Source organism: Pseudophryne corroboree, chromosome 12 (assembly GCF_028390025.1).
Source record: "Pseudophryne corroboree isolate aPseCor3 chromosome 12, aPseCor3.hap2, whole genome shotgun sequence".
Classification (NCBI taxonomy): Eukaryota; Metazoa; Chordata; class Amphibia; order Anura; family Myobatrachidae; genus Pseudophryne; species Pseudophryne corroboree.
In genome coordinates, this window is record NC_086455.1 from 156408564 (window position 1) to 156432856 (window position 24293).

The 24293-nt window shown below is 48.3% G+C and overlaps 1 protein-coding gene across 1 annotated transcript in view; it reads left to right on the top strand.

Moving 5' to 3' along the window:
- The window catches only part of AHSA1 (activator of HSP90 ATPase activity 1), a 38490-nt gene extending 16475 nt beyond the window's left edge, over window positions 1–22015 (top strand). The window contains exons 6-9 of the mRNA XM_063948206.1: window positions 4439–4564; window positions 9592–9693; window positions 9775–9826; window positions 21637–22015. Coding sequence (XP_063804276.1) covers window positions 4439–4564; window positions 9592–9693; window positions 9775–9826; window positions 21637–21809 — 453 coding nt within the window. The 3' untranslated portion in view covers window positions 21810–22015. The remainder of the gene's footprint in view (window positions 1–4438; window positions 4565–9591; window positions 9694–9774; window positions 9827–21636) is intronic.
- Window positions 22016–24293: the final 2278 nt, after the last annotated feature.

The window sequence follows — 24293 nt, forward strand, 5'->3', positions numbered from 1 at the left end:
AGAAAATCGACAGGGCCGAAATTTGAACCTTAATGGACCCTAATTTGAGGCCCATAGACAATCCTGTTTGCAGGAAATGTAGGAATCGACCCAGTTGAAATTCCTCCGTCGGGGCCTTCCTGGCCTCACACCACGCAACATATTTTCTCCAAATGCGGTGATAATGTTGTGCAGTCACCTCCTTCCTGGCTTTTACCAGGGTAGGGATGACCTCTTCCGGAATGCCTTTTTCCCTTAGAATTCGGCGTTCAACCGCCATGCCGTCAAACGCAGCCGCGGTAAGTCTTGGAATAGACACGGTCCCTGCTGAAGCAGGTCCCGTCTTAGAGGTAGAGGCCACGGATCTTCCGTGAGCATCTCCTGAAGTTCCGGGTACCAAGTTCTTCTTGGCCAATCCGGAGCCACGAGTATCGTTCTTACTCCCCTTTGCCGTATAATTCTCAGTACTTTTGGTATGAGAGGCAGAGGAGGAAACACATACACTGACTGGAACACCCACGGTGTTACCAGAGCGTCCACAGCTATTGCCTGAGGGTCTCTTGACCTGGCGCAATACCTGTCCAGTTTTTTGTTGAGGCGGGACGCCATCATATCCACCTTTTGGTTTTTCCCAACGGTTCACAATCATGTGGAAGACTTCTGGATGAAGTCCCCACTCTCCCGGGTGTAGATCGTGTCTGCTGAGGAAGTCCGCTTCCCAGTTGTCCACTCCCGGAATGAACACTGCTGACAGTGCTATCACATGATCTTCCGCCCAGCGAAGAATCCTTGCAGCTTCTGCCATTGCCCTCCTGCTTCTTGTGCCGCCCTGTCTGTTTACGTGGGCGACTGCCGTGATGTTGTCCGACTGGATCAACACCGGCTGACCCTGAAGCAGGGGTTTTGCCAGGCTTAGAGCATTGTAAATCGCTCTTAGCTCCAGTATATTTATGTGAAGAGACATCTCCAGGCTTGACCACACTCCCTGGAAGTTTCTTCCCTGTGTGACCGCTCCCCAGCCTCTCAGACTGGCATCCGTGGTCACCAGGACCCAGTCCTGTATGCCGAATCTGCGGCCCTCTAACAGATGAGCACTCTGCAACCACCACAGAAGAGACACCCTTGTCCGTGGAGACAAAGTTATCCGCTGATGCATCTGCAGATGCGATCCGGACCATTTGTCCAGCAGATCCCACTGAAAAGTTTGTGCGTGGAATCTGCCGAATGGTATCGCTTCGTAAGAAGCCACCATTTTTCCCAGGACTCTTGTGCATTGATGCACAGACACTTTTCCTGGTTTTAGGAGGTTCCTGACAAGTTCGGATAACTCCCTGGCTTTCTCCTCCGGAAGAAACACCTTTTTCTGAACCGTGTCCAGAATCATTCCCAGGAACAGCAGACGTGTCGCCGGGGTCAATTGAGATTTTGGAAAATTCAGAATCCACCCGTGCTGTTGCAGCACTACTTGGGTTAGTGCTACTACGTCCTCCAGCTGTTCTCTGGACCTTGCCCTTATCAGGAGATCGTCCAAGTAAGGGATAATTAATACGCCTTTTCTTCGCAGAAGAAACATCATTTCGGCCATTACCTTGGTAAAGACCCGAGGTACCGTGGACAATCCAAACGGCAGCGTCTGAAACTGATAGACAGTTTTGCACCACGAACCTGAGGTACCCTTGATGTGAAGGGCAAATTGGGACATGCAGGTAAGCATCCTTGATGTCCAGGGACACCATAAAGTCCCCTTCTTCCAGATTCGCTATCACTGCTCTGAGTGACTCCATCTTGAACTTGAATTTTTGTATGTACAGGTTCAAAGATTTCAGATTTAGAATAGGTCTTACCGAGCCGTCCGGCTTCGGTACCACAAATAGTGTGGAATAATACCCCTTTCCCTGTTGTAGGAGGGGTACCTTGACTATCACCTGCTGAGAATACAGCTTGTGAATGGCTTCCAATACCGTCGCCCTGTCTGAGGGAGACGTTGGCAGATCAGACTTTAGGAACCGGCGAGGGGGAGACTTCTCGAATTCCAACCTGTAACCCTGAGATACTACCTGCAGGATCCAGGGGTCCACCTGTGAGTGAGCCCACTGTGCGCTGAAATTCTTGAGTCGACCCCCCACCGCCCCTGAGTCCGCTTGTAAAGCCCCAACGTCATGCTGAGGGCTTTGCAGAAGCCGGGGAGGGCTTCTGCTCCTGGGAGGGAGCTGCTTGGTGCACTCTCTTACCCTTTCCTTTGCCTCGGGGCAGATATGACTGTCCTTTTGCCCGCTTGTTCTTATAGGAACGAAAGGACTGCGGCTGAAAAGACGGTGTCTTTTTCTGTTGGGAGGGGACCTGAGGTAAAAAGGTGGATTTCCCGGCTGTTGCCGTGGCCACCAAATCCGATAGACCGACCCCAAATAATTCCTCCCCTTTATACGGCAATACTTCCATATGCCGTTTGGAATCCGCATCACCTGACCACTGTCGCGTCCATAAACTTCTTCTGGCAGATATGGACATCGCACTTACTCTCGATGCCAGAGTGCAAATATCCCTCTGAGCATCTCGCATATAAAGAAAAGCATCCTTTAATTGCTCTATAGTCAATAAAATACTGTCCCTATCCAGGGTATCAATATTTTCAGTCAGGGAATCCGACCAAACCACCCCAGCACTGCACATCCATGCTGAGGCGATGGCTGGTCGCAGTATAACACCAGTATGAGTGTATATACTTTTCAGGGTAGTTTCCAGCCTCCTATCAGCTGGATCCTTGAGGGCGGCCGTTTCAGGAGACGGTAACGCCACTTGTTTTGATAAGCGTGTGAGTGCCTTATCCACCCTTGGGGGTGTTTCCCAGCGCGCCCTAACCTCTGGCGGGAAAGGATATAATGCCAATAACTTCTTTGAAATTAGCAGTTTTCTATCGGGGTTAACCCACGCTTCATCACACACTTCATTCAATTCCTCTGATTCAGGAAAAACTACAGGTAGTTTTTTCAGACCCCACATAATACCCCTTTTTGTGGTACTTGCAGTATCAGAGATATGCAAAGCCTCCTTCATTGCCGTGATCATATAACGTGTGGCCCTACTGGAATATACGTTTGTTTCTTCACCGTCGACACTAGATTCTGTGTCCGTGTCTGGGTCTGTGTCGACCGACTGAGGTAAAGGGCGTTTTACAGCCCCTGACGGTGTCTGAGACGCCTGGACAGGTACTAACTGGTTTGCCGGCCGTCTCATGTCGTCAACTGATTTTTGTAACGTGCTGACATTATCACGTAATTCCATAAACAAAGCCATCCATTCCGGTGTCGACTCCCTAGGGGGTGACATCACCATTACCGGCAATTGCTCCGCCTCCACACCAACATCGTCCTCATACATGTCGACACACACGTACCGACACACAGCAGACACACAGGGAATGCTCTTATCGAAGACAGGACCCCACTAGCCCTTTGGGGAGACAGAGGGAGAGTTTGCCAGCACACACCCAAGCGCTATAAATATATAGGAACAACCCTACAGAAGTGTTGTTTCCTTTATAGCAGCTTAATATATCAATATCGCCCAAAAAAATGCCCCCCCTCTCTGTTTTTTTACCCTGTTTCTGTAGTGCAGTGCAGGGGAGAGTCCTGGGAGCCTTCCTCGCAGCGGAGCTGTGCAGGAAAATGGCGCTGTGTGCTGAGGAGATAGGCCCCGCCCCCTATTTCGGCGGGCTCTTCTCCCGGTGTTTGTGAGACCTGGCAGGGGTTAAATACATCCATATAGCCCCAGGGGCTATATGTGATGTATTTTTAGCCAGAACAAGGTATTATCATTGCTGCCCAGGGCGCCCCCCCCCCCAGCGCCCTGCACCCTCAGTGACTGCTGGTGTGAAGTGTGCTGACAACAATGGCGCACAGCTGCAGTGCTGTGCGCTACCTCATGAAGACTGAAAAGTCTTCTGCCGCCGGTTTCTGGACCTCTTCACTTTTCGGCATCTGCAAGGGGGTCGGCGGCGCGGCTCCGGGACCGGACTCCATGGCTGGGCCTGTGTTCGATCCCTCTGGAGCTAATGGTGTCCAGTAGCCTAAGAAGCCAATCCATCCTGCACGCAGGTGAGTTCACTTCTTCTCCCCTAAGTCCCTCGTTGCAGTGAGCCTGTTGCCAGCAGGACTCACTGAAAATAAAAAACCTAATAACTTTTTCTAAGCAGCTCTTTAGGAGAGCCACCTAGATTGCACCCTGCTCGGACGGGCACAAAAACCTAACTGAGGCTTGGAGGAGGGTCATAGGGGGAGGAGCCAGTGCACACCACCTAGTCCTAAAGCTTTTATTTTTGTGCCCTGTCTCCTGCGGAGCCGCTAATCCCCCCATGGTCCTGACGGAGTCCCAGCATCCACTAGGACGTCAGAGAAAATGTTTTCCTTTTGGAATAATCAGATCTCCATTAACGGTTATCTCTCTCTTTATTTTCCTCCAGACCCAAAACAACAAGCCGGTAACATGTCAGAACACGGGTGTTAAAATTCCTACCTGTAAGGTGACCATGAAAGAGACGTTTCTGACGTCACCGGAGGAGCTGTACCGGGTGCTGACCCAGCAGGAGGTGAGAGAAACCAGGGGCAATCCATTATCACTTTGGGCAAGGCGGTGTGTTACTTGTGGTGTCTCCGTGTTGAGAGGGTGTGTGAGGGGAAGTGTCACTATCACATATGTATGTATATATGGTATGTATATATCCTAGTGTTCTTTCCCTTAGCCTAGATCTTATAAATTCACTAAGTCCTCATTAACACTCAATACATTAGACACATGAGGGCAATGCTTTCTTTTCCCTATACAGTACAGTGCTCGCCCAATGGGCAGGATAAGAAAACTACCTGGCTTTAAGTGTTTTCTGCAAGGAAGAAATTACCCAATCCTCGCCCATGACACCCCAGGCTATGGGTTTGTGGGGTGACGCATACTTTCCCGTATAAAGTTGTATTCAAAACAAATGTATATTTTATATATAATCTGTTGAGGGTCAAACCTAGAGCAAACTTCCATTAATGAGTGCATATATACTGTAATCCTAGAAAGTGTATCATTTATTATGTCTATTCTAGGTAATTTTACCTATTTTAACAATTTATGGTCTCTAAGGGACAGACCCCTAGGCTGAATATAAAGGTATGTCAGGCTGACGGCAGTACTGCCGGACCACCATTAGGAATATTATATTTCGCTGTGGGAATTGCATCTTCCTCCATGATTTGGTTGGGACCAGGACAGTACAAATACCCAAGATCTGTTTATTATGCTTTCTTTGTAATGATCGCACACGTCCATATCCGCCATAGATGCCGCCCAGACAGCTTGTCTCTTTAGGGCAGAAACAACCTCCCACTACTGTGTAAGAGACTCTCCTATGATACTAGTGGATTATCTATAAAGGAACAAATTCTATCTGGAACAATATCATCCTTTATATCCCACCAGGCCTCTCTCAGCAACAGAGCATTGTTACAGTGAGAAAATAGCAGATCATTGCTTAGTTGTGACCTATCCATGTATGAGACCTGTTAAGCAAAACAATGCCACAACCAATTTTATAGGAGCAAGAACTTTTATAAATGCAAAGAACATTTTAAACACCAGTAACTTCTGTCAGGTCTCTGGGTGTTTGTTGACCTGGGTAAGGAACCCTAGGGCTGGGTTCTGCGTTACTAGAGTGGATGAAGCTAGGTGACCTGATGGAGTTTGGTAGTAATGCGAATGGGAGGCAGAATGCGGAGCAGTCTGGAGAGCCGTCTTGCGGCCTGGAGTCACTGGGGTAAACTGGTTCAGTCTCTGGATCCAAGTATCTAATTCAACAAGAGAAAATTGGTACAGGACCGATGGCACAGACTGGATATACCGCTGAGTACAGAAGACACTGGAGTCACAGGAGGTAGATAGGTGTCTTAGCAGGTATAGGGAGTCAGTCTGACCCATTCGCACACAGCAGTTCTTTGCTGCGGTGCGAACGGGTCGGAAATGCGCATGCATGGCGGACGCTTTGCGCACGCGCGTCACTATCTGGTGCCGCCAGTGACAGATGTGATCGCAGCGGCGATCGCAAGAAGATGGACAGGCGGGAGGCGTTCCGGGGCAGATACTCACCATTTCCAGCAGTTTTCAGGGAGTGGTAAGAAAGACAGGCGTGTCCAGGCGAACGGAGGGCGGATGTCTGACGTCAAAGCCGGGACCTGCATTGCTGGATCCGTCGCACAGGGTAAGTAGGTCTAGGGCTAGTCTTGCTTTGCAGGAAACTTTTTTTTTTTTTTTTTTTTTTTTTTTTTTTTTAGCAAAGCAGGGCTGCACAAGCGTTTGCAGCCCTGCTATGCTAAAATACACTCCCCCATCGGTGGAGATTAGTGGATCGTACCAGCAGCAAAAAGTTGCTTGGTGCGATCAACTCGGAATGAGGACCATAGCACGATGCTAATACTTGGTAAAATGGTCTTGTGCACAGCCAGAGATAGATGGTGGGATCTGACTGAACACTGACATTAGCTGGATATAGCGCACTGCTTGGCACTGGTGATAGTCTTGCTTGGAGCAGGGCACAGCCTGAGATCACAAAGTATGGCACCCAGCCTGGAACTGATGTTGGAGTAACCTGTATATAGAGCACAGTCTGGAAATCATGGGGCAGATGTGTTAACCAGTGATAAAAGCACCAGCCAATCAGCTCCTAACTCAATTTACATATTGGAGCTGATTGGCTGGTGTTTATCACCATGCACTTATCACTGGTTTATCACTTGCTTATGCTATCTCCAGGTTAATACATCCGCCCCAATGTTTGCTGTGTACAGGGCATAGCCTGGATTTGATGGTGGAGCTTGCAGTGTATGGCGCAAGGCCTGGAGCTGATGGTGGAGCTTGCTGTGTATGGCGCAAGGTCTGGAGCTGATGGTGGAGCTTGCTGTATCTAGTGCACATCCTGGAGCAAGACAGTAGGAGAGTAGACAAAATGGCACGTGTGCAGGTACACTGCCAGGAAGCTGGTCTCCCAAAAGTAGTAGCTCTGCACCGTCCCGGACTGCTCTGCCGGTCAATGTGCTTGAGCTCCAAGCTATCTTTCTGGCTCTTTTGAAAGTTCGTGGTCAGTCAGACAACGCCACAGTGGTGACATATATAAATCATCAAGTCGGCACAAAGAGAGTTGCAGAGGCAGACTGAATTCTTTCCTGGGCGGAGACCTTTTTTTCCCAGCGTTATCTGCGCTAGTCATCCCGGGTGTGGAAAATTGGGAAGCAGATTTCCTCAGCAGAACGTTTCACCTGGGGGAGTGGTTTCTTCATCTGGAGGTCTACCAGCAGTTCGGAAGTGGGGCCTACCGCAAGCGGATCTCATGGCCTCTCAACACAACTACAAGGTTCCACGGTTCTTGGACAGATCCAGGGACCTGCTGGCTTTCGCAGTAGATACCTTGACTGTTGCGTGGGATTTTTGTCTGATGTATCTGTTTCCGCCAATCCCAATTTCTCAGGTACTAAAACGTATCAAAGACCAACTGGTGTCGGTGATCCTATTGGTTCCGGACTGGCCACACAGGTCGAGGTACGCCGACATTCTCAAAATGTTGACAGGTCCCAGTTGGCGTCTTCCACTATGGCCAGACCATTTCTACACGAGGACCTTCCTTGGTTGGCTTTAGCGGCAGAGCTTTGAAAGCTAAAGGTTTCTTTCCATTGATAGTCCGCACTATGCTACAAGCCCGGAAAAATGGTTTCGTCACACAATTACCACAGAGTATGGATGGTCTTGTGGTGTGAACAGATGGTGGTTTCGTCTCTCGCTTTTTGGCCTTCTTCCAGGGACGTTTGGACGCTGGTGTAAAATTTTGCTTTGAAGGTACAGATTTTGGTCCTATCAATTTTCTTCCAAAGGCATTTTGCCTTTCCTCCAGATGTCTGAACTATTTTATAGGGTGTGGTGCATTTCATTTGCCAGTATCTCAGTGGTATCTTAATCTGGTCCTATCAGCTTTCAGACAGGCTCCATTTGAGCCTTTTGGATTCAGCGGATCTTCAGTTCATGACTTGCAAGCTGATCTTCCTTATGGCTGTTGCCTCAGCTTGGCGCATTTCTGAGTTAGGGTTGTCTGAGTTGTTTCTTGCAAGTCTCCTTTTCTAACCTTCCATGACAATAGTGCTGTTCTCCATACGGTTCCTAGTTTCCAGCCGAATGTTTCGGCTTTTTACTTAAACCAGGAAATTGTCTTTCCATTTTTTTCCTCTTTGGCCACTGACCGGGATGATCTGGCTCTACTGGAAGAAGTTTGAGCTCTGCGAATTTACTTGGACAAGACTTCTGTCCAGTGCATAGATTCATTACTTGTACTTTATGACGCACATAAACATGGGTGGCCGGCTACAAAGCAGACCATTGCGCGTTGGATCTGCTCAGTCGTCACTGGAGCCATATATCTCACTCACACACACACACACACACACACACACACTATATACTGTCACTTAACTGTTGAATCCTTTTCTCTGAAGGACACTGCATTCCCCTCCCTCACGCTGTCATTCGAGGTATTGGTTCTTGACCGTCTTTTCCCTACGGATTTGTTTTTTGTCCCTTCCAGACTCTTTTAACCAATTAACTGACTATTTTTATTTTGCCAAAACCGCTCCCTATCCCAAATGATTTTAGTTTAAGAAAAAAAGAAAAAATATAATTATTTTTATTTCTGAAAATGTCTCCCCCCAAACATCGATCGGGAACATCGCGACCATCGGAACATTGAAAACATTGCGTCTATCGCGGCTTTCATTTTAAAAGCCGGGACAGCCTCCAGGTATATAAGGGGGTTCTGGGGGTGGCTTGGGAGAGTTAATTTACTCTCTCCAGCGGCTGCCATTGTCTGCAGCTGCTGGAGGAGGGGATCCTGCCGTACTGACCGATCAGCAGTGATCGGCAGCACGGCAGACACGGGGAGAGTGCAGGGAGGCACAGGGACCTTCCGGTCCCTCTGACAGCAGCAGCGGAGGGAAGTTTCCCTTCCCCGCCGCTGCTAACACTCTCTATCTGACTGGTCACATCCTGTGCCACCAGGTCAGATAGAGCACTTGCAGGCAGGGACGCATCTGATGCCACCATGCCAGGCAAGTGTTAAAGAAGTACTGGCATGCCAGGGGTTGCAGAAGGGAGGAGCTCACGTTTAAAGTGCCAGCCCCAGCCGGCAGTTCCATGGTCCAGTGTCACACAGCCTGCTACAGAGAAAAGGATTCAAAAGTGACCTCTTATTACAGCCCTGTAAGGAAGAGAATATGTTTTAATATAAATGATAGTAGAAGTAGATCGGATATTAGAATAATCTTGAGAGCAAATTGGTTGAAAGTAAAACAAATGCAAAAATGTTTTATGTGGTCTTTCTTTTGGGGAGCTTGGGTTTTTGTGTGTGTCTGTGTTGGGGGGGCACTTTTTTTATTTGTTTTGGGTTCCAGCCTTCACGCCCGCACAGGTAATGTAGGGTCACCATTTACCACTAGAGGGCAGCATCTAATCTTGTTGTAGTAAATCCTGTGTCCTTGTGTAAACGAGCCGTGAGCTCCACCTTCCTCTAATGGTCTCCGATCTGTCTCCTCTCTGCAGCTGGTACAAGGATTCACTCACTCACCTGCAACCTTAGAGGCAGAGAAAGGTGGCAAATTCCAGCTGCTAGGAGGGAATGTGTCGGGGGAGTTTGTGGAACTGGTAAGGAGTTGATGAGATCTTCTGCTATGTATATAACTGTGCGGTGCAGTGTTATCCTGAGCATGCACTTTGTCTTTGCAGGAATCTGAGAAACGTATTGTTATGTCCTGGCGGTTTAAGACATGGCCAGCAGGTAAGAAAGCAGTTGATCCGCGGTCTGTGTTTTGTCTGCATCGTTTATTTTCCTGTATGGTCTTTACGTGCGCCAACCACAGGTCATGCTATACCGGTAGCTTCACGCTTTCTTTTCCCTAATCTGTAGCCAGAAATATGAAGCAATGTTGGATATGTCTTAATAAAATGACGGTAACTTTTGTTTCTGCAGCAGGGTACACTGGTATTCCACAGGGAATAACATTGAGGTGTAGAGTTGGATCTTGATCCGAGGCACCAACAGGCTAAAGCTTTGACTGTTCCCAGGATGCATTGCACTGCCTCCTCTATAACCCCGCCTCCAGGCACTGGAACTCCGTTTGTAAGTTGGTGCCTGCAAGTGCGGGCAGCTAACAGGTGGGGCTGCGCTAGACAGTCCTGAAAAGAGCTTTTTCAGAAGACTTCACCTTTGTCAGTCTGAAATTCTGTGTTGCAGATCCATCACCTCCCCAGCAGCGCTGCATACTCCCGCAGCCTGGTTCCTGGGTAATTGCGGCGGAGGCGCACCGGACTTCAGGCACACACCGCTGACGCTCTCCTGGATCGCATGGCTGCACATCAGGGAGGAGGTAAGAGGGTCCCCCAAGTGGGACCCGCCGGTTAATCGCGATCCGGTCGCGGTCCCAGGAGACGGACCGCACCGCTGGCGTGGACACTGTACTGCACAGGGACCCCACTAGCTGGGCTGATCTCCGGGACTGCAGGGCTCGGTCTCCTCTGTAAAGCCGCCTGTCTCATCAGCGCTGCGCATTTACAGGCACTTAAGTATTCTACATGTCATTTTAGACAGTGTTCGTTAAGAACAAGTGTACTGCTATCTGTATATTTAGTACAAGTATTCTGCGATATACATCCAGTATCTACTGTGCATTGGTATATCTATACTCCTACATAGTTATATGTAAATTACTAGTCCAGTGCAGTTTTATTGTTTATATGTAATAACTTCTGCATTGTACATGTGACTGAGTGTGCCTGTAGCTGCTGTGTGGATTTCATTCTCCTGTATTACATATTGCTATCACTATATTCTGTACCCTGAGGGCTAGGTGCGTCAGGGTCCCATACAGATATAGATAGATAGTGTTACACAGAATATACAATTTGGTATTTTTACTGTGTGTTTCAGTCACTTCATATCGCTGAAATCCTCTACTTTGTGTCCTGTGTTTACTGTCACATTACATAGGGGTTTTTTGCAGGTATTGTGTTTGTCTGGCTATATTGTACCGTTACGCACTACGGATACATTCCCTATAATGTCTGCTACACAGGGCGGGAAATCCGCGGACGCTTCTGCATCCTGCAGTACTGACACCACGGATTTACCTGAGGTGGAAGTCATTGTAGTGTCATCTACTCTGCCTGTCACCACTGTCACCTCACTGAAGGAACCGACCGATAAGCGTGTGGAGGGTTGCCTGAAGTCTATTTACTCCCTCACTGGCGCTGTACATAGACCCACTATGGCAGCCTCCTGGGCAGCGACAAGTATTGAAGCATGGGTTCAGGCAATTGATGATGAGCTGCCTCAGGATTTTTCTGACACTGCCAGACAATATTTGTCTTATATTACCACAGCCTCCCACTATATTCAGGCATCTGCTACGTCCATCCTGGCTTGTCGAATTATGTGTTTGAGGTCCTGGAAGGTGGATCTGGACTCCAAAAAGACCTTGGAGGTGCTCCTTTTTAAGGGAGTCATCCTATTTGGGGAGGATCTGAATAAGATTCTAACTGACTTAGCTACTACCAAGACTGCGTGTCTCCCAAATACTAATCCTTCTGTCCCGAAGGCTAAGAGTACCACCTTTCGACCGATCTTGGTTGAAGGATAGAAAACAGAGAGTTGTGGTAAATGGAGTGCATTCACAGGAGGGAAATGTTACCAGTGGAGTACCCCAGGGATCTGTACTTGGACCAGTGCTTTTTAATATCTTCATTGGTGACATTGCAAATGGCATGAAAGGGAAAGTATGCCTTTTTGCAGATGACACAAAGGTATGCAACAGGGTAGACACACCAGGGGGTAAATTTACTAAGGTGGGAGATTTTTAGAACTGGTGATGTTGCCCATGGCAACCAATCAGATTCTACTTACCATTTATCTAGCTGCTTCTAGCAGATAATAGATATAATCTGATTGGTTGCTATGGGCAACATCACTAGTTCTAAAAATCTCCCACCTTAGTAAATTTCCCCCCAGGTGGGGTAAAACAAATGATTGAGGATCTAGGTAGACTAGAGGAATGGTCAAGAGTGTGGCAATTACAGTTTAATGCCAAAAAATGCAAAATCGTGCACTTGGGTCTCAAAAATCCAAAGGCTAAATATAGGATATTAATACATTAGAAACTGTACAAAGAAGGGCAACTAATATGGTGCATGGCCTACATCACAAAACATACCCAGAAAGACTAAGAAATCTCAATATGTATAGTTTGGAGCAGAGAAGGGAAAGGGGGGACATGATAGAAACTTTCAAATATATCAGGGGTTCTAAAGTCCAGAAGGGAAACATTCTCCAAATGAAGAGAAGCAATAGGACACGAGGACATGCACTGAGACTGGAGGGGGGGAGGTTCAGGGGAAATCTAAGGAAAAATTACTTCACAGAAAGGGTAGTGGACAAGTGGAATAGCCTCCCATCAGAGGTGGTAGAGGCTAAGACAGTAGAGCAATTTAAACATGCATGGGATAGACCTAAGGATATCCTTATAAAGAAATAAAGATCAAACAAGGTTAGAGATAAAAATAATGTAAAAAAAAAAAGGGGGCAGACTAGATGGGCCAAGTGGTTCTTATCTGCCGTCAAATTCTATGTTTATATGACCTCCAGGGAAAGCAAAGGGTCAGGCGTGTCCGCGACAGGCTCGTGCTTCCAAAACCATTAAGCCTAACTCTAAACAATCCTGGGCCGCCCGTCAGCCTGCTTCCAAACAAGACAAGCCTGCCGCATGACGGGGCGGTCCTCCCCCTGGGGGACCCCAGGATGGGAGGCCGACTTCTGCAGTTCACCCTGGCCTGGTTAAAGACCACTTTGAATGCCTGGGTGTGGGAAGTTGTCTCTCACGGGTACACTATCTCTTTCAAGAGACGTCACCCTCGCCAGTTTTGCACAACGGTTATCCCTGCGGATCCGTTAAAAGTGCAAGCTCTACACTTGGTTGTACAATTCCTCCTGGATACAGAAGTGGTAGTGCCGGTACCTCTGTCCCAGAGAGGCAGGGGATACTATTCGACCCTGTTTCTAGTTCTGAAGCCAAGTGGGTCCTTCCGGCCTATACTCAACCTCAAATCCTTGAACAAGTTTGTGAGAGTATGCAAATTCCATATGGAAACTCTGCGCTCTATAGTGCTGGCCATGGAGCCCGAAGACTATATGGTATCCCTGGATATACAGGATGCTTACCTGCACATACCTATTGCCATGTCGCATCAGCAATATCTGCGGTTTGCTATTGGCAACCTACATTATCAATTCCAGGCACTGCCTTTTGGATTGGCCACGGCCCCTCTGATCTACACCAATGTCATGGCCGTGATGACGGCTCTTCTCCGCCATCAGGGAATCAGGATCCTGTTGTATCTGGACGACTTGCTGATCCTGGCGAACTCCCAAGAGGTTCTCCTCAGTCATCTGGAACTGACGGTCCAATTCCTACAAGCCCACGGGTGGCTCATCAACTGGAAGAAGTCTTCGCTGGTCCCTGCTCTGAGCATGGTGCACCTGGGGGCACTGCTGGTCACACACTACCAACGATTGTTTCTCTATCGTCCTAAGTGGATGCTGGGGTTCCTGAAAGGACCATGGGGAATAGCGGCTCCGCAGGAGACAGGGCACAAAAGTAAAGCTTTTACAGGTCAGGTGGTGTGTACTGGCTCCTCCCCCTATGACCCTCCTCCAGACTCCAGTTAGATTTTTGTGCCCGGCCGAGAAGGGTGCAATTCTAGGTGGCTCTCATAAAGAGCTGCTTAGAGAGTTTAGCTTAGGTTTTTTATTTTACAGTGATTCCTGCTGGCAACAGGATCACTGCAACGAGGGACAGAGGGGAGAAGAAGTGAACTCACCTGCGTGCAGGATGGATTGGCTTCTTGGCTACTGGACATGAAGCTCCAGAGGGACGATCACAGGTACAGCCTGGATGGTCACCGGAGCCACGCCGCCGGCCCCCTCACAGATGCTGAAGCAAGAAGAGGTCCAGAATCGGCGGCTGAAGACTCCTGCAGTCTTCTTAAGGTAGCGCACAGCACTGCAGCTGTGCGCCATTTTCCTCTCAGCACACTTCACACGGCAGTCACTGAGGGTGCAGGGCGCTGGGAGGGGGGCGCCCTGGGAGGCAAATGAAAACCTTTAAAAAGGCTAAAAATACCTCACATATAGCCCCAGAGGCTATATGGAGATATTTACCCCTGCCTAAATGTACTAAATAGCGGGAGACGAGCCCGCCGAAAAAGGGGCGGGGCCTATCTCCTCAGCACACGGCGCCATTTTCTGTCACAGCTCCGCTGGTCAGGAAGGCTCCCAGGTCTCTCCCCTGCACTGCACTACAGAAACAGGGTATAACAGAGAGGGGGGGCAAAATAAATGGCAATATATATTAATATAAAAGCAGCTATAAGGGAGCACTTAATCATAAGGCTATCCCTGTCATATATAGCGCTTTTTGGTGTGTGCTGGCAGACTCTCCCTCTGTCTCCCCAAAGGGCTAGTGGGTCCTGTCTTCGTATAGAGCATTCCCTGTGTGTCTGCTGTGTGTCGGTACGTGTGTGTCGACATGTATGAGGACGTTATTGGTGTGGAGGCGGAGCAATTGCCAAATATGAGGATGTCACCTCCTAGGGGGTCGACACCAGAATGGATGCCTTTATTTGTGGAATTACGGGATAGCGTCAACTCGCTTAAGCAGTCGTTTGCCGACATGAGGCGGCCGGACACTCAATTAGTGCCTGTCCAGGCGCCTCAAACACCGTCAGGGGCTGTAAAACGCCCCTTGCCTCAGTCGGTCGACACAGACCCAGACACAGGCACTGATTCCGGTGGTGAAGGTGACGAATCAACCGTATTTTCCAGTAGGGCCACACGTTATATGATTTTGGCAATAAAGGAGATGTTACATTTAGCTGATACTACAGGTACCACTAAACAGGGTATTATGTGGGGTGTGAAAAAACTACCAGTAGTTTTTACCGAATCAGAAGAATTAAATGACGTGTGTGATGAAGCGTGGGGTGCCCCGATAAAAAACTGCTAATTTCAAAGAAGTTATTGGCTTTATACCCTTTCCCGCCAGAGGTTAGGGAGCGCTGGGAAACACCTCCTAGGGTGGACAAAGCGCTAACACGCTTATCAAAACAAGTGGCGTTACCCTCTCCTGAGACGGCCGCACTTAAAGATCCATCAGATAGGAGGATGGAAAATATCCAAAAAGGTATATACACACATGCAGGTGTTATACTACGACCAGCTATTGCGACTGCCTGGATGTGCAGTGCTGGGGTAGTTTGGTCAGAGTCCCTGATCGAAAATATTGATACCCTGGACAGGGACAATATTTTACTGTCGTTAGAACAAATAAAGGATGCATTTCTTTATATGCGTGATGCACAGGGAGATATCTGCACACTGGCATCACGGGTAAGTGCTATGTCCATTTCGGCCAGAAGAGCTTTATGGACACGACAGTGGACAGGCGATGCGTAGAGGAGTTATTTGGGGTCGGTCTATCGGATTTGGTGGCCACGGCTACGGCCGGGAAATCCACCTTTCTACCTCAAGTCACTCCCCAACAGAAAAAGGCACCGACCTTTCAACCGCAGCCCTTTCGTTCCTTTAAAAATAAGAGAGCAAAGGGCTATTCATATCTGCCACGAGGCAGAGGACGAGGGAAGAGACAGCAACAGGCAGCTCCTTCCCAGGAACAGAAGCCCTCCCCGGCTTCTACAAAAGCCTCAGCATGACGCTGGGGCTTCGCAAGCGGACTCGGGGGCGGTAGGCGGTCGTCTCAAGAATTACAGCGCGCAGTGGGCTCACTCGCAGGTAAATCCCTGGATCCTGCAGATAATATCTCAGGGGTACAGGTTGAAATTAGAGACAGAGCCACCTCGCCGTTTCCTGAAGTCTGCTTTACCAACGTCCCCCTCAGAAAGGGAGACGGTTTTGGAAGCCATTCACAAGCTGTATTCTCAGCAGGTGATAGTCAAGGTACCTCTTCTACAACAAGGGAAGGGGTATTATTCCACTCTTTTTGTGGTACCGAAGCCGGATGGCTCGGTAAGGCCTATTCTAAATCTGAAGTCCTTGAACCTGTACATAAAGAAGTTCAAGTTCAAGATGGAGTCACTCAGAGCAGTGATAGCGAACCTGGAAGAAGGGGACTTTATGGTATCCTTGGACATCAAGGATGCGTATCTCCACGTTCCAATTACCCCTCACACCAGGGGTACCTCAGGTTCGTTGTACAAAACTGTCACTATCAGTTTCAGACGCTGCCGTTTGGTTTGTCCACGGCACCTCGGGTCTTTACAAAGGTAATGGCCGAGATAATATTTCTTCTTCGAAGAAAAGGCGTATTAATTATCCCATACTTGGACGATCTCCTAATAAGGGCAAGGTCCAGAGAACAGCTAGAGATGGGTTTAGCACTATCTCAAGAGGTGCTAAAGCAGCACGGATGGATTCTGAATATTCCAAAATCCCAATTAATGCCGACAACTCGTCTGCTGTTCCTGGGGATGATTCTGGACACAGTTCAGAAAAAGGTTTTTCTTCCCGAAGAAAAAGCCAAGGAGTTATCTGACCTGGTCAGGAACCTCCTAAAACCAGGAAAGGTGTCTGTACATCAATGCACAAGAGTCCTGGGAAAAAATGGTAGCTTCTTACGAAGCAATCCCTTTCGGCAGATTCCATGCAAAGGGATCTGTTGGACAAATGGTCAGGGTCGCATCTTCAGATGCACCTGCGGATAACCCTGTCGCCGAGGACAAGGATATCCCTTCTGTGGTGGTTGCAGGAGGCTCATCTATTGGAGGGCCGCAGATTCGGCATGCAGGATTGGATCCTGGTGACCACGGATGCCAGCCTGAGAGGCTGGGGAGCAGTCACACAGGGAAGAAATTTCCAGGGAGTGTGGTCGAGCCTGAAAAAGTCTCTTCACATAAGCATTCTGGAACTAAGAGCAATCTACAATGCTCTAAGCCAGGCGGAACCTCTGCTTCAAGGAAGACCGGTGTTGATCCAGTCGGACAACATCACGGCAGTCGCCCATGTAAACAGACAGGGCGGCACAAGAAGCAGGAGGGCAATGGCAGAAGCTGCCAGGATCCTTCGCTGGGCGGAGAATCACGTGATAGCACTGTCAGCAGTATTCATCCCGGGCGTGGACAACTGGGAAGCAGACTTCCTCAGCAGACACGACCTTCACCCGGGAGAGTGGGGACTTCATCCAGAAGTTTTCCACATGCTATTAAACCGTTGGGTAAAACCAATGGTGGACATGATGGCGTCTCGCCTCAACAAAACACTGGACAGATATTGCGCCAGGTCAAGAGATCCGCAGGCAATAGCTGTGGACGCGCTGGTAACACCTTGGGTGTACCAGTCGGTATATGTGTTTCCTCCTCTGCCTCTCATACCAAAGGTATTGAGGATTATACGGCAAAGAGGAGTAAGACTAGTGGCTCCGGATTGGCCAAGAAGGACTTGGTACCCGGAACTTCAAGAGATGGTCACGGACGATCCGTGGCCTCTACTTCTGAGAAGGGACCTGCTTCAGCAGGGTCCTTGTCTTTTTCAAGACTTACCGCGGCTGCGTTTGACGGCATGGCGTTTGAATGCCAGATCCTAAAAGGAAAAGGCATTCCGGAAGAAGTCATTCCTACCTTGATAAAGGCAAGGAAGGAAGTCACCGCGAAGCATTATCGCCGTATTTGGCGAAAATATGTTGCGTGGTGCGAGCAGCGGAGTGCTCCGATGGAGGAATTTCAACTGGGTCGTTTTCCTACATTTCCTGCAATCAGGATTGTCTATGGGTCTCAAATTGGGATCTATTAAGGTTCAAATTTCGGCCATATCAATATTCTTCCAAAAAGAATTGGCCTCAGTCCCTGAGGTCCAGATTTTTATCAAAGGAGTACTGCATATACAGCCTCCTGTGGTGCCTAAGGTGGCACCGTGGGATCTAAATGTAGTTTTAGATTTCCTCAAATCCAATTGGTTTGAACCACTAAAGAATGTGGATTTGAAATATCTCACATGGAAAGTGACTATGTTACTGGCCCTGGCTTCGGCCGGGAGAGTATCTGAACTGGCGGCTTTGTTTTATAAAAGCCCTTATTTAATTTTCCATTCGACATAGGGCAGAGCGGCGGACGCGTCCGCATTTTCTCCCTAAGGTGGTATCAGCGTTTCACCTGAACCAGCCTATTGTAGTGCCTGCGGCTACAGACGACTTGAAGGACTCCAAGTTGTTGGACGTTGTCAGAGCCTTAAAAATATACATTTAAAGGACGGCTGGAGTCAGAAAATCTGACTCGCTGTTTATACTGTATGCACCCAACAAGTTGGGTGCACCTGCTTCTAAGCAGTCGATTGCTCGTTGGATTTGTAACAAAATTCAACTTGTACATTCTGTGGCAGGCCTGCCACAGCCTAAATCTGTTAAGGCCCATTCCGCAAGGAAGGTGGGCTCATCTTGGGCGCCTGCCCGAGGGGTCTCGGCATTACAACTCTGCCGAGCAGCTACGTGGTCAGGGGAGAACACGTTTGTAAATTTTTACAAATTTGATACCCTGGCAAAGGAGGACCTGGAGTTCTCTCATTCGGTGCTGCAGAGTCATCCGCACTCTCCCGCCCGTTTGGGAGCTTTGGTATAATCCCCATGGTCCTTTCAGGAACCCCAGCATCCACTTAGGACGATAGAGAAAATAAGAATTTACTTACCGATAATTCTATTTCTCGGAGTCCGTAGTGGATGCTGGGCGCCCATCCCAAGTGCGGATTATCTGCAATACTTGTACATAGTTATTGTTAACTAATTCGGGTTATTGTTTAGGAAGCCATCTTTCAGAGGCTCCTCTGTTATCATACTGTTAACTGGGTTTAGATCACAAGTTGTACGGTGTGATTGGTGTGGCTGGTATGAGTCTTACCCGGGATTCAAAATCCTCCCTTATTGTGTACGCTCGTCCGGGCACAGTACCTAACTGGAGTCTGGAGGAGGGTCATAGGGGGAGGAGCCAGTACACACCACCTGACCTGTAAAAGCTTTACTTTTGTGCCCTGTCTCCTGCGGAGCCGCTATTCCCCATGGTCCTTTCAGGAACCCCAGCATCCACTACGGACTCCGAGAAATAGAATTATCGGTAAGTAAATTCTTATTTTTTGTATCCAGAGAAAGCCCTGAAACTTCAGGACTGGATCAGATATTTCCTCTATCGTCCAAGAGTGTTGGTACACTCTGAGATGCAAGTACTAGGCCTCATGGTGTCTGCTTTCGACATGGTAGAGTACGCTCAATTTCATTCCCGCCCTCTGCAGAGGTTAATCCTTTCCAAGTGGGTCGGCCTGCCTCATCGGATCAGGTCTCAAATGATCTCCTTGACTCCGGAGGTTCACCTGTCACTGAGCTGGTGGCTACAGGACCAACAGTTGAGCAGGGGCTGTCCCTTATGGATCTCCAACTGGGTCCAGTGTCACTCTTGCCCAGGGTACTTCGGAAGTTCAAGCAAGAAAGAGGACTACTACTCCTAGTTGTTTCAGCGTGGCCCAGACTGCATTGGTTCTCAGACCTGCAGGGTCTTTCGATAGAGCGTCCTCTTCTGCTTCCTCAATACCCAGACCTCCTCGTTCAGGGCCCTTGTGTCTACCCGGAACTGGCCAGACTGGCTTTGATGGCGTGGCTCTTGAAGCTTCACTCCTGAGGGCCAAGGGATTCTCTGAGGCGGTTATTCAAACTGTGTTGAAAGCCCGTAAACCGGCTTCTGCACGGATTTATCATAGGGTCTGGAATTCTTACTTCACCTTTTGTGCTGGTAAGAATTATGATGCATATACTTTCAAAACTTCCAGACTTTTGCCTTTTCTGCAACAGGGCCTGGACTTAGGCCTTCGTCTGGCCTCCCTCAAGGTTCATATTTCTGCCTTGTCGGTGTGGTTTCAGAGGAAAATTGTGTCTCTTCCTGACGTTTATACTTTCACTCAGGGTGTTTTACAGATTCAGCCTCCCTATGTACCTCCGGTGGCTCCATGGGATCTGTCTGTTGTTTTGAATGCCCTACAAGAGTCTCCATTTGAACTTCTTGAGTCTGTGGACCGAAAACCTCTTACGCTTAAGGTCATGTTTCTGCTGGCTATTGCCTCTGCTAGCAGGGTGTCGGACTTGGGCGCTTTGTCCTGTTGTCCCCCCTTTCTGATTTTTCACCGTGACTGGGCAGTTCTTCGAACTCGCCCTGCTTATCTACCTAATGTGGTATCATCTTTTCCTCTTAACCAAGAGATTGTGGTTCCAGCCTTTATCTCTTCTGGTTTGTCCTCCAAAGAGCGGTCTTTGGATGTAGTATGGGCTCTATGTATTTACATAGAGATTACTGCCTCCCTCTGGAGGTCAGATACCCTTTTTGTACTTTTTGGTTTTTCACAAACGTGGCTGGCCTGTGAGTAAGCAGACCTTGGCTAGATGGATTAGAATGGTGATTGCACAAGCCTATGCGCAGGCTGGACTTCCACCTCCTGCTGCTATCAAAGCCCATTCTATCCGGTCTGTTGGACCGTGTTGGGCAGCCGCCGAGGCGCGTCCGCTGAGCAATTGTGCAAGGCGGCTACGTGGTCCTCAGTGAACACGTTCATCAGGTTCTATGCCTTTGATACTTCCGCCTCCCAGGATGCTTCCTTTGGACGCCGGGTTCTTGTACCCGCTATGGTGTGTCCCCTCCCATGAGGAACTGCTTTAGGACATCCCTGATGTTGTTCCCTGTGGAATACCAGTGTACCCCGCTGCAGAAAAGGAGATTTATGGTAGACTTACCATAGTTAAATCTCTTTCTGCGAGATACACTGGATTCCACAGGGTGCCCACCCTGACGCACTTAGCTTCTTTGGGTTTGTATGGCTTTAGCCGCTAGTCCCTTCTCCTGTCGTGAGAATGTGGTTCTATGTGGCTAACTACTATCGTCTTTTACCTGCTACTGCATTGGACTGGTTAACGAAACTGAGCTCCAGTGCCTGGAGGTGGGGCTAGAGAGGAGGCGGTGCAATGCATCCTGGGAACAGTCAAAGCTTTAGCCTGTTGGTGCCTCGGATCAAGATCCAACTCTACACCCCGATGTTATTCCCTGTGGAATCCAGTGTACCTTGCAGAAAGAGATTTAACTATGGTAAGTCTACCATAAATCTCCTTTTTTAAAGCTGTAATATTTACATCCTAAAGAGTGAGCAGCATAACAATCTTCATGTAATGGGGTGGACACCGGGCTTTAGTGTTTGCTGGCCCCGGGGTTACCTAAAGTTTTGCCTATAGTGGCCTCAGAGAGGGCTCCAGCCTCTGAATAAGGTGACCTTGTTCCTTGGAACAGTTTAGACCTGTGTCTTGTACGTGAATCACACCACATGATATTGGTATTAACTCTTATTTCTTGACTATACTGGCCTGGATGTTAACACCAACATTTGTTGGGGGGTGGAGGGGCCTAAGCAACCGGGTCCGGCTTAGGTTGACTTTATTCAGTCCATACCTGGTGGGGACCGTAGTCACGTTTGGTCTCTGGCTCATGTGCCCCTCATTCCCTCTGCAGGACATCATGCTACCATCACCCTGACCCTCACAGACAAAGGGGGGGAGACCGAGCTGCGGATGGAGGCGCGGGGAGTCCCCAAGAGTGAAGAGCAGCACACGAAGGACGGGTGGAAGCGATACTACTTTGATGGCATAAAGCAGACCTTTGGATACGGGGCAATGCTCTTATAATACTGTATGAGGACGGGTGGGAATTTTTTTTTAACCAGTGTATAAATAAGAAAATAATGTCATGTGGACTGAACCTTGTATTTAATGTATTGGGGGGGGGGGGGGATGACGTGTCTTGCACTGAAAGACATTTATCCGGTGTCTGCGGCTGGACTAGTGGAGTGCTGTACAGTATCTTGTCGGAGCAATAAATGTCTTTTCAATCAGCTGTGCTTGACGTGTGCTACTCTGTGCAGCTTGGCTGGGGGTTAGAGTAATGTGGAGGCTTGTGAGCAATTATTGCCCCCTCTTACGTCACACCAGTTCCTGATGCATGTATCGGATCATTAGGTTTGATGTAGAACACACACATTTGGGCGGAACCATGCTCCACTGCAGGGGGGGGGGGGGCAGATGTAACGTGCAGAGAGATTTTACGGGGGGGGGGGGGGTCCAAACTGAAATCTAAATTTCATTGTAAAAATAATGTTGTCTAACATTTGTGGGCTATATGCAGAAGCAGCCAGTATTTACCCTGCACAGAGACGATATAACCCACCCAAATCTAACTCTCTGCACTTGTTAGATCTGCCCCACCTGCACTGCACATGGTTTTGCCCAGTTGATTCTTTTTTGCTTTACTTACAAACATGAATGAGCCCCACTGTTTCCACAAGCAGTTTGTTTCTTTCTGGTTTGGCCTCTTGTCTATACATAACCTCGGCTGTAAAGGTACCTGGTGCGTTTCACTGACCTCCATAATCACTGATCTAATTCTTATACCCCTTTCACACAGAATATGAAATTACCGGGTGAAGAAGTTCTACCCGGTAATTTGCCTATAAACACAGGTTCTTTTTCTGTGTGAAAGGGTTTACCCAGGTTGAAATTCCCGGTGCTTCGAGCCAGGAATTTACCAGGGTCGGAGACCTGCAAATTTCTACCCGCGTTGACCCTTTCACACAGACGAAATACCTGTGTTGATCCGCAAATTACCGGGTAGAAATGCTTGACCTGGTAATTTGCTTCTCTGTGTGAAAAGGGGGTCAGGCACTGCAACGCTGGGTAACTGCCGGGATTTATGTCTGGAAAGGGTGTAAGACAGGATTTGCCCTCTAATGTAAGATTTTTCCTGACTGGGTGATTGCTTTGGGTGAACAAACATGTGGACTGAGGTTAAATGACCAATTTGACCATATACCATGTACTATCCCCATTAAGTCTTTGAAGTATACGAGAGGTGCCTATAATTCGGGTATCAAACTGAACTATCCTTTCTATGTAACCTATATGTATCTGATTTACTGAGTGTGATACCATTCCCGGTTATTGGCAACTAGCCCTTCGTAAGGTTCAGGATTGCTGATCAAAATTTTACGGAGTCATTGAAAGGTGTTATATCAATTGGCCACTAGGTGGTGCCACTGTTCATGTAAAAATAGCACAGCTAACAAAGACTGAGATACGGTTCCACAAGTTGGTTAGTTTACGTGCCTCATTTTTCACAAGACCCGGTACTACTACTACCACGGGAGTCTACCACCGTAGATCGATCCTGGGGCATCTTCTGTCACGGATGTTTTCCCGGCGTGTAAATGCTCTGCAGGTTGTGTTGATTGGGCCACCGGTGCTGTGGAGAGTTTAGCATGTGTGCTGCTGCGGAGTATAATGTTCTTAAATATAATAAGTCTAACCCTTTTTGTTATCTTTTAGAGACTGGGCTGATGCATTGCCAAACCCCCTCCATCCTGCTATGCACCCCAGGGACAATACACCCTGAATTTATCTGGGCATTGTTCAACTGCAACTAGAAAATGTCAGCATTATCCAGTTTTGACAATTTATAACAAAGTATTTCGGCGTTTATAGGTACCTTGAGGTAGAAGACACTTACGTGATAATGTGCTTTTTATGATGAATGCATAATGAAGAAACCCGGGTAATGGCGTCCGATAGCGTCAATGTTCCATACCGCACAAGGCAGGTGTCTTGCAGAACAGACCACTTTGTCTTGTAATGACTCCATAGATGATACAAGTAATAGTTTTATATACATTTAGATTTCCACTACACAGTGTGACCATGCCGTTATTCATGCACTATTATATCTGGTCATGGAGCGAAAACAGAACAGTAATAGCCAAACCTGTAGTGCCGCTGCGGTATTTACCGGTGTCTCAGCAGCAGCTATGCCTGTTACAGCACCTCTGCTAGCGTTCATTAGAACAGATCCTTCTACCATCATCTGAAACTCACCGTTGGCACAGAATTTGCCCACATAATTTCAAAGCCAGGGATAATTACCATCCCAGCATGCCTGCCACCGATTCGCTGTTCGGGCAAGCTAAGACTGTCAGGGCATGCTGGGATGTATGGTTCCCCAGCAACTGGAGGGATAAATGTTAAACACTCCTGCTTAAAAGGAATGATAAATTACTTTTTTTAATGACCATTGTACCACAAATTAATTTGGGCTGTTTTTTTTTTTTGGGGGGGGGGGGGGGG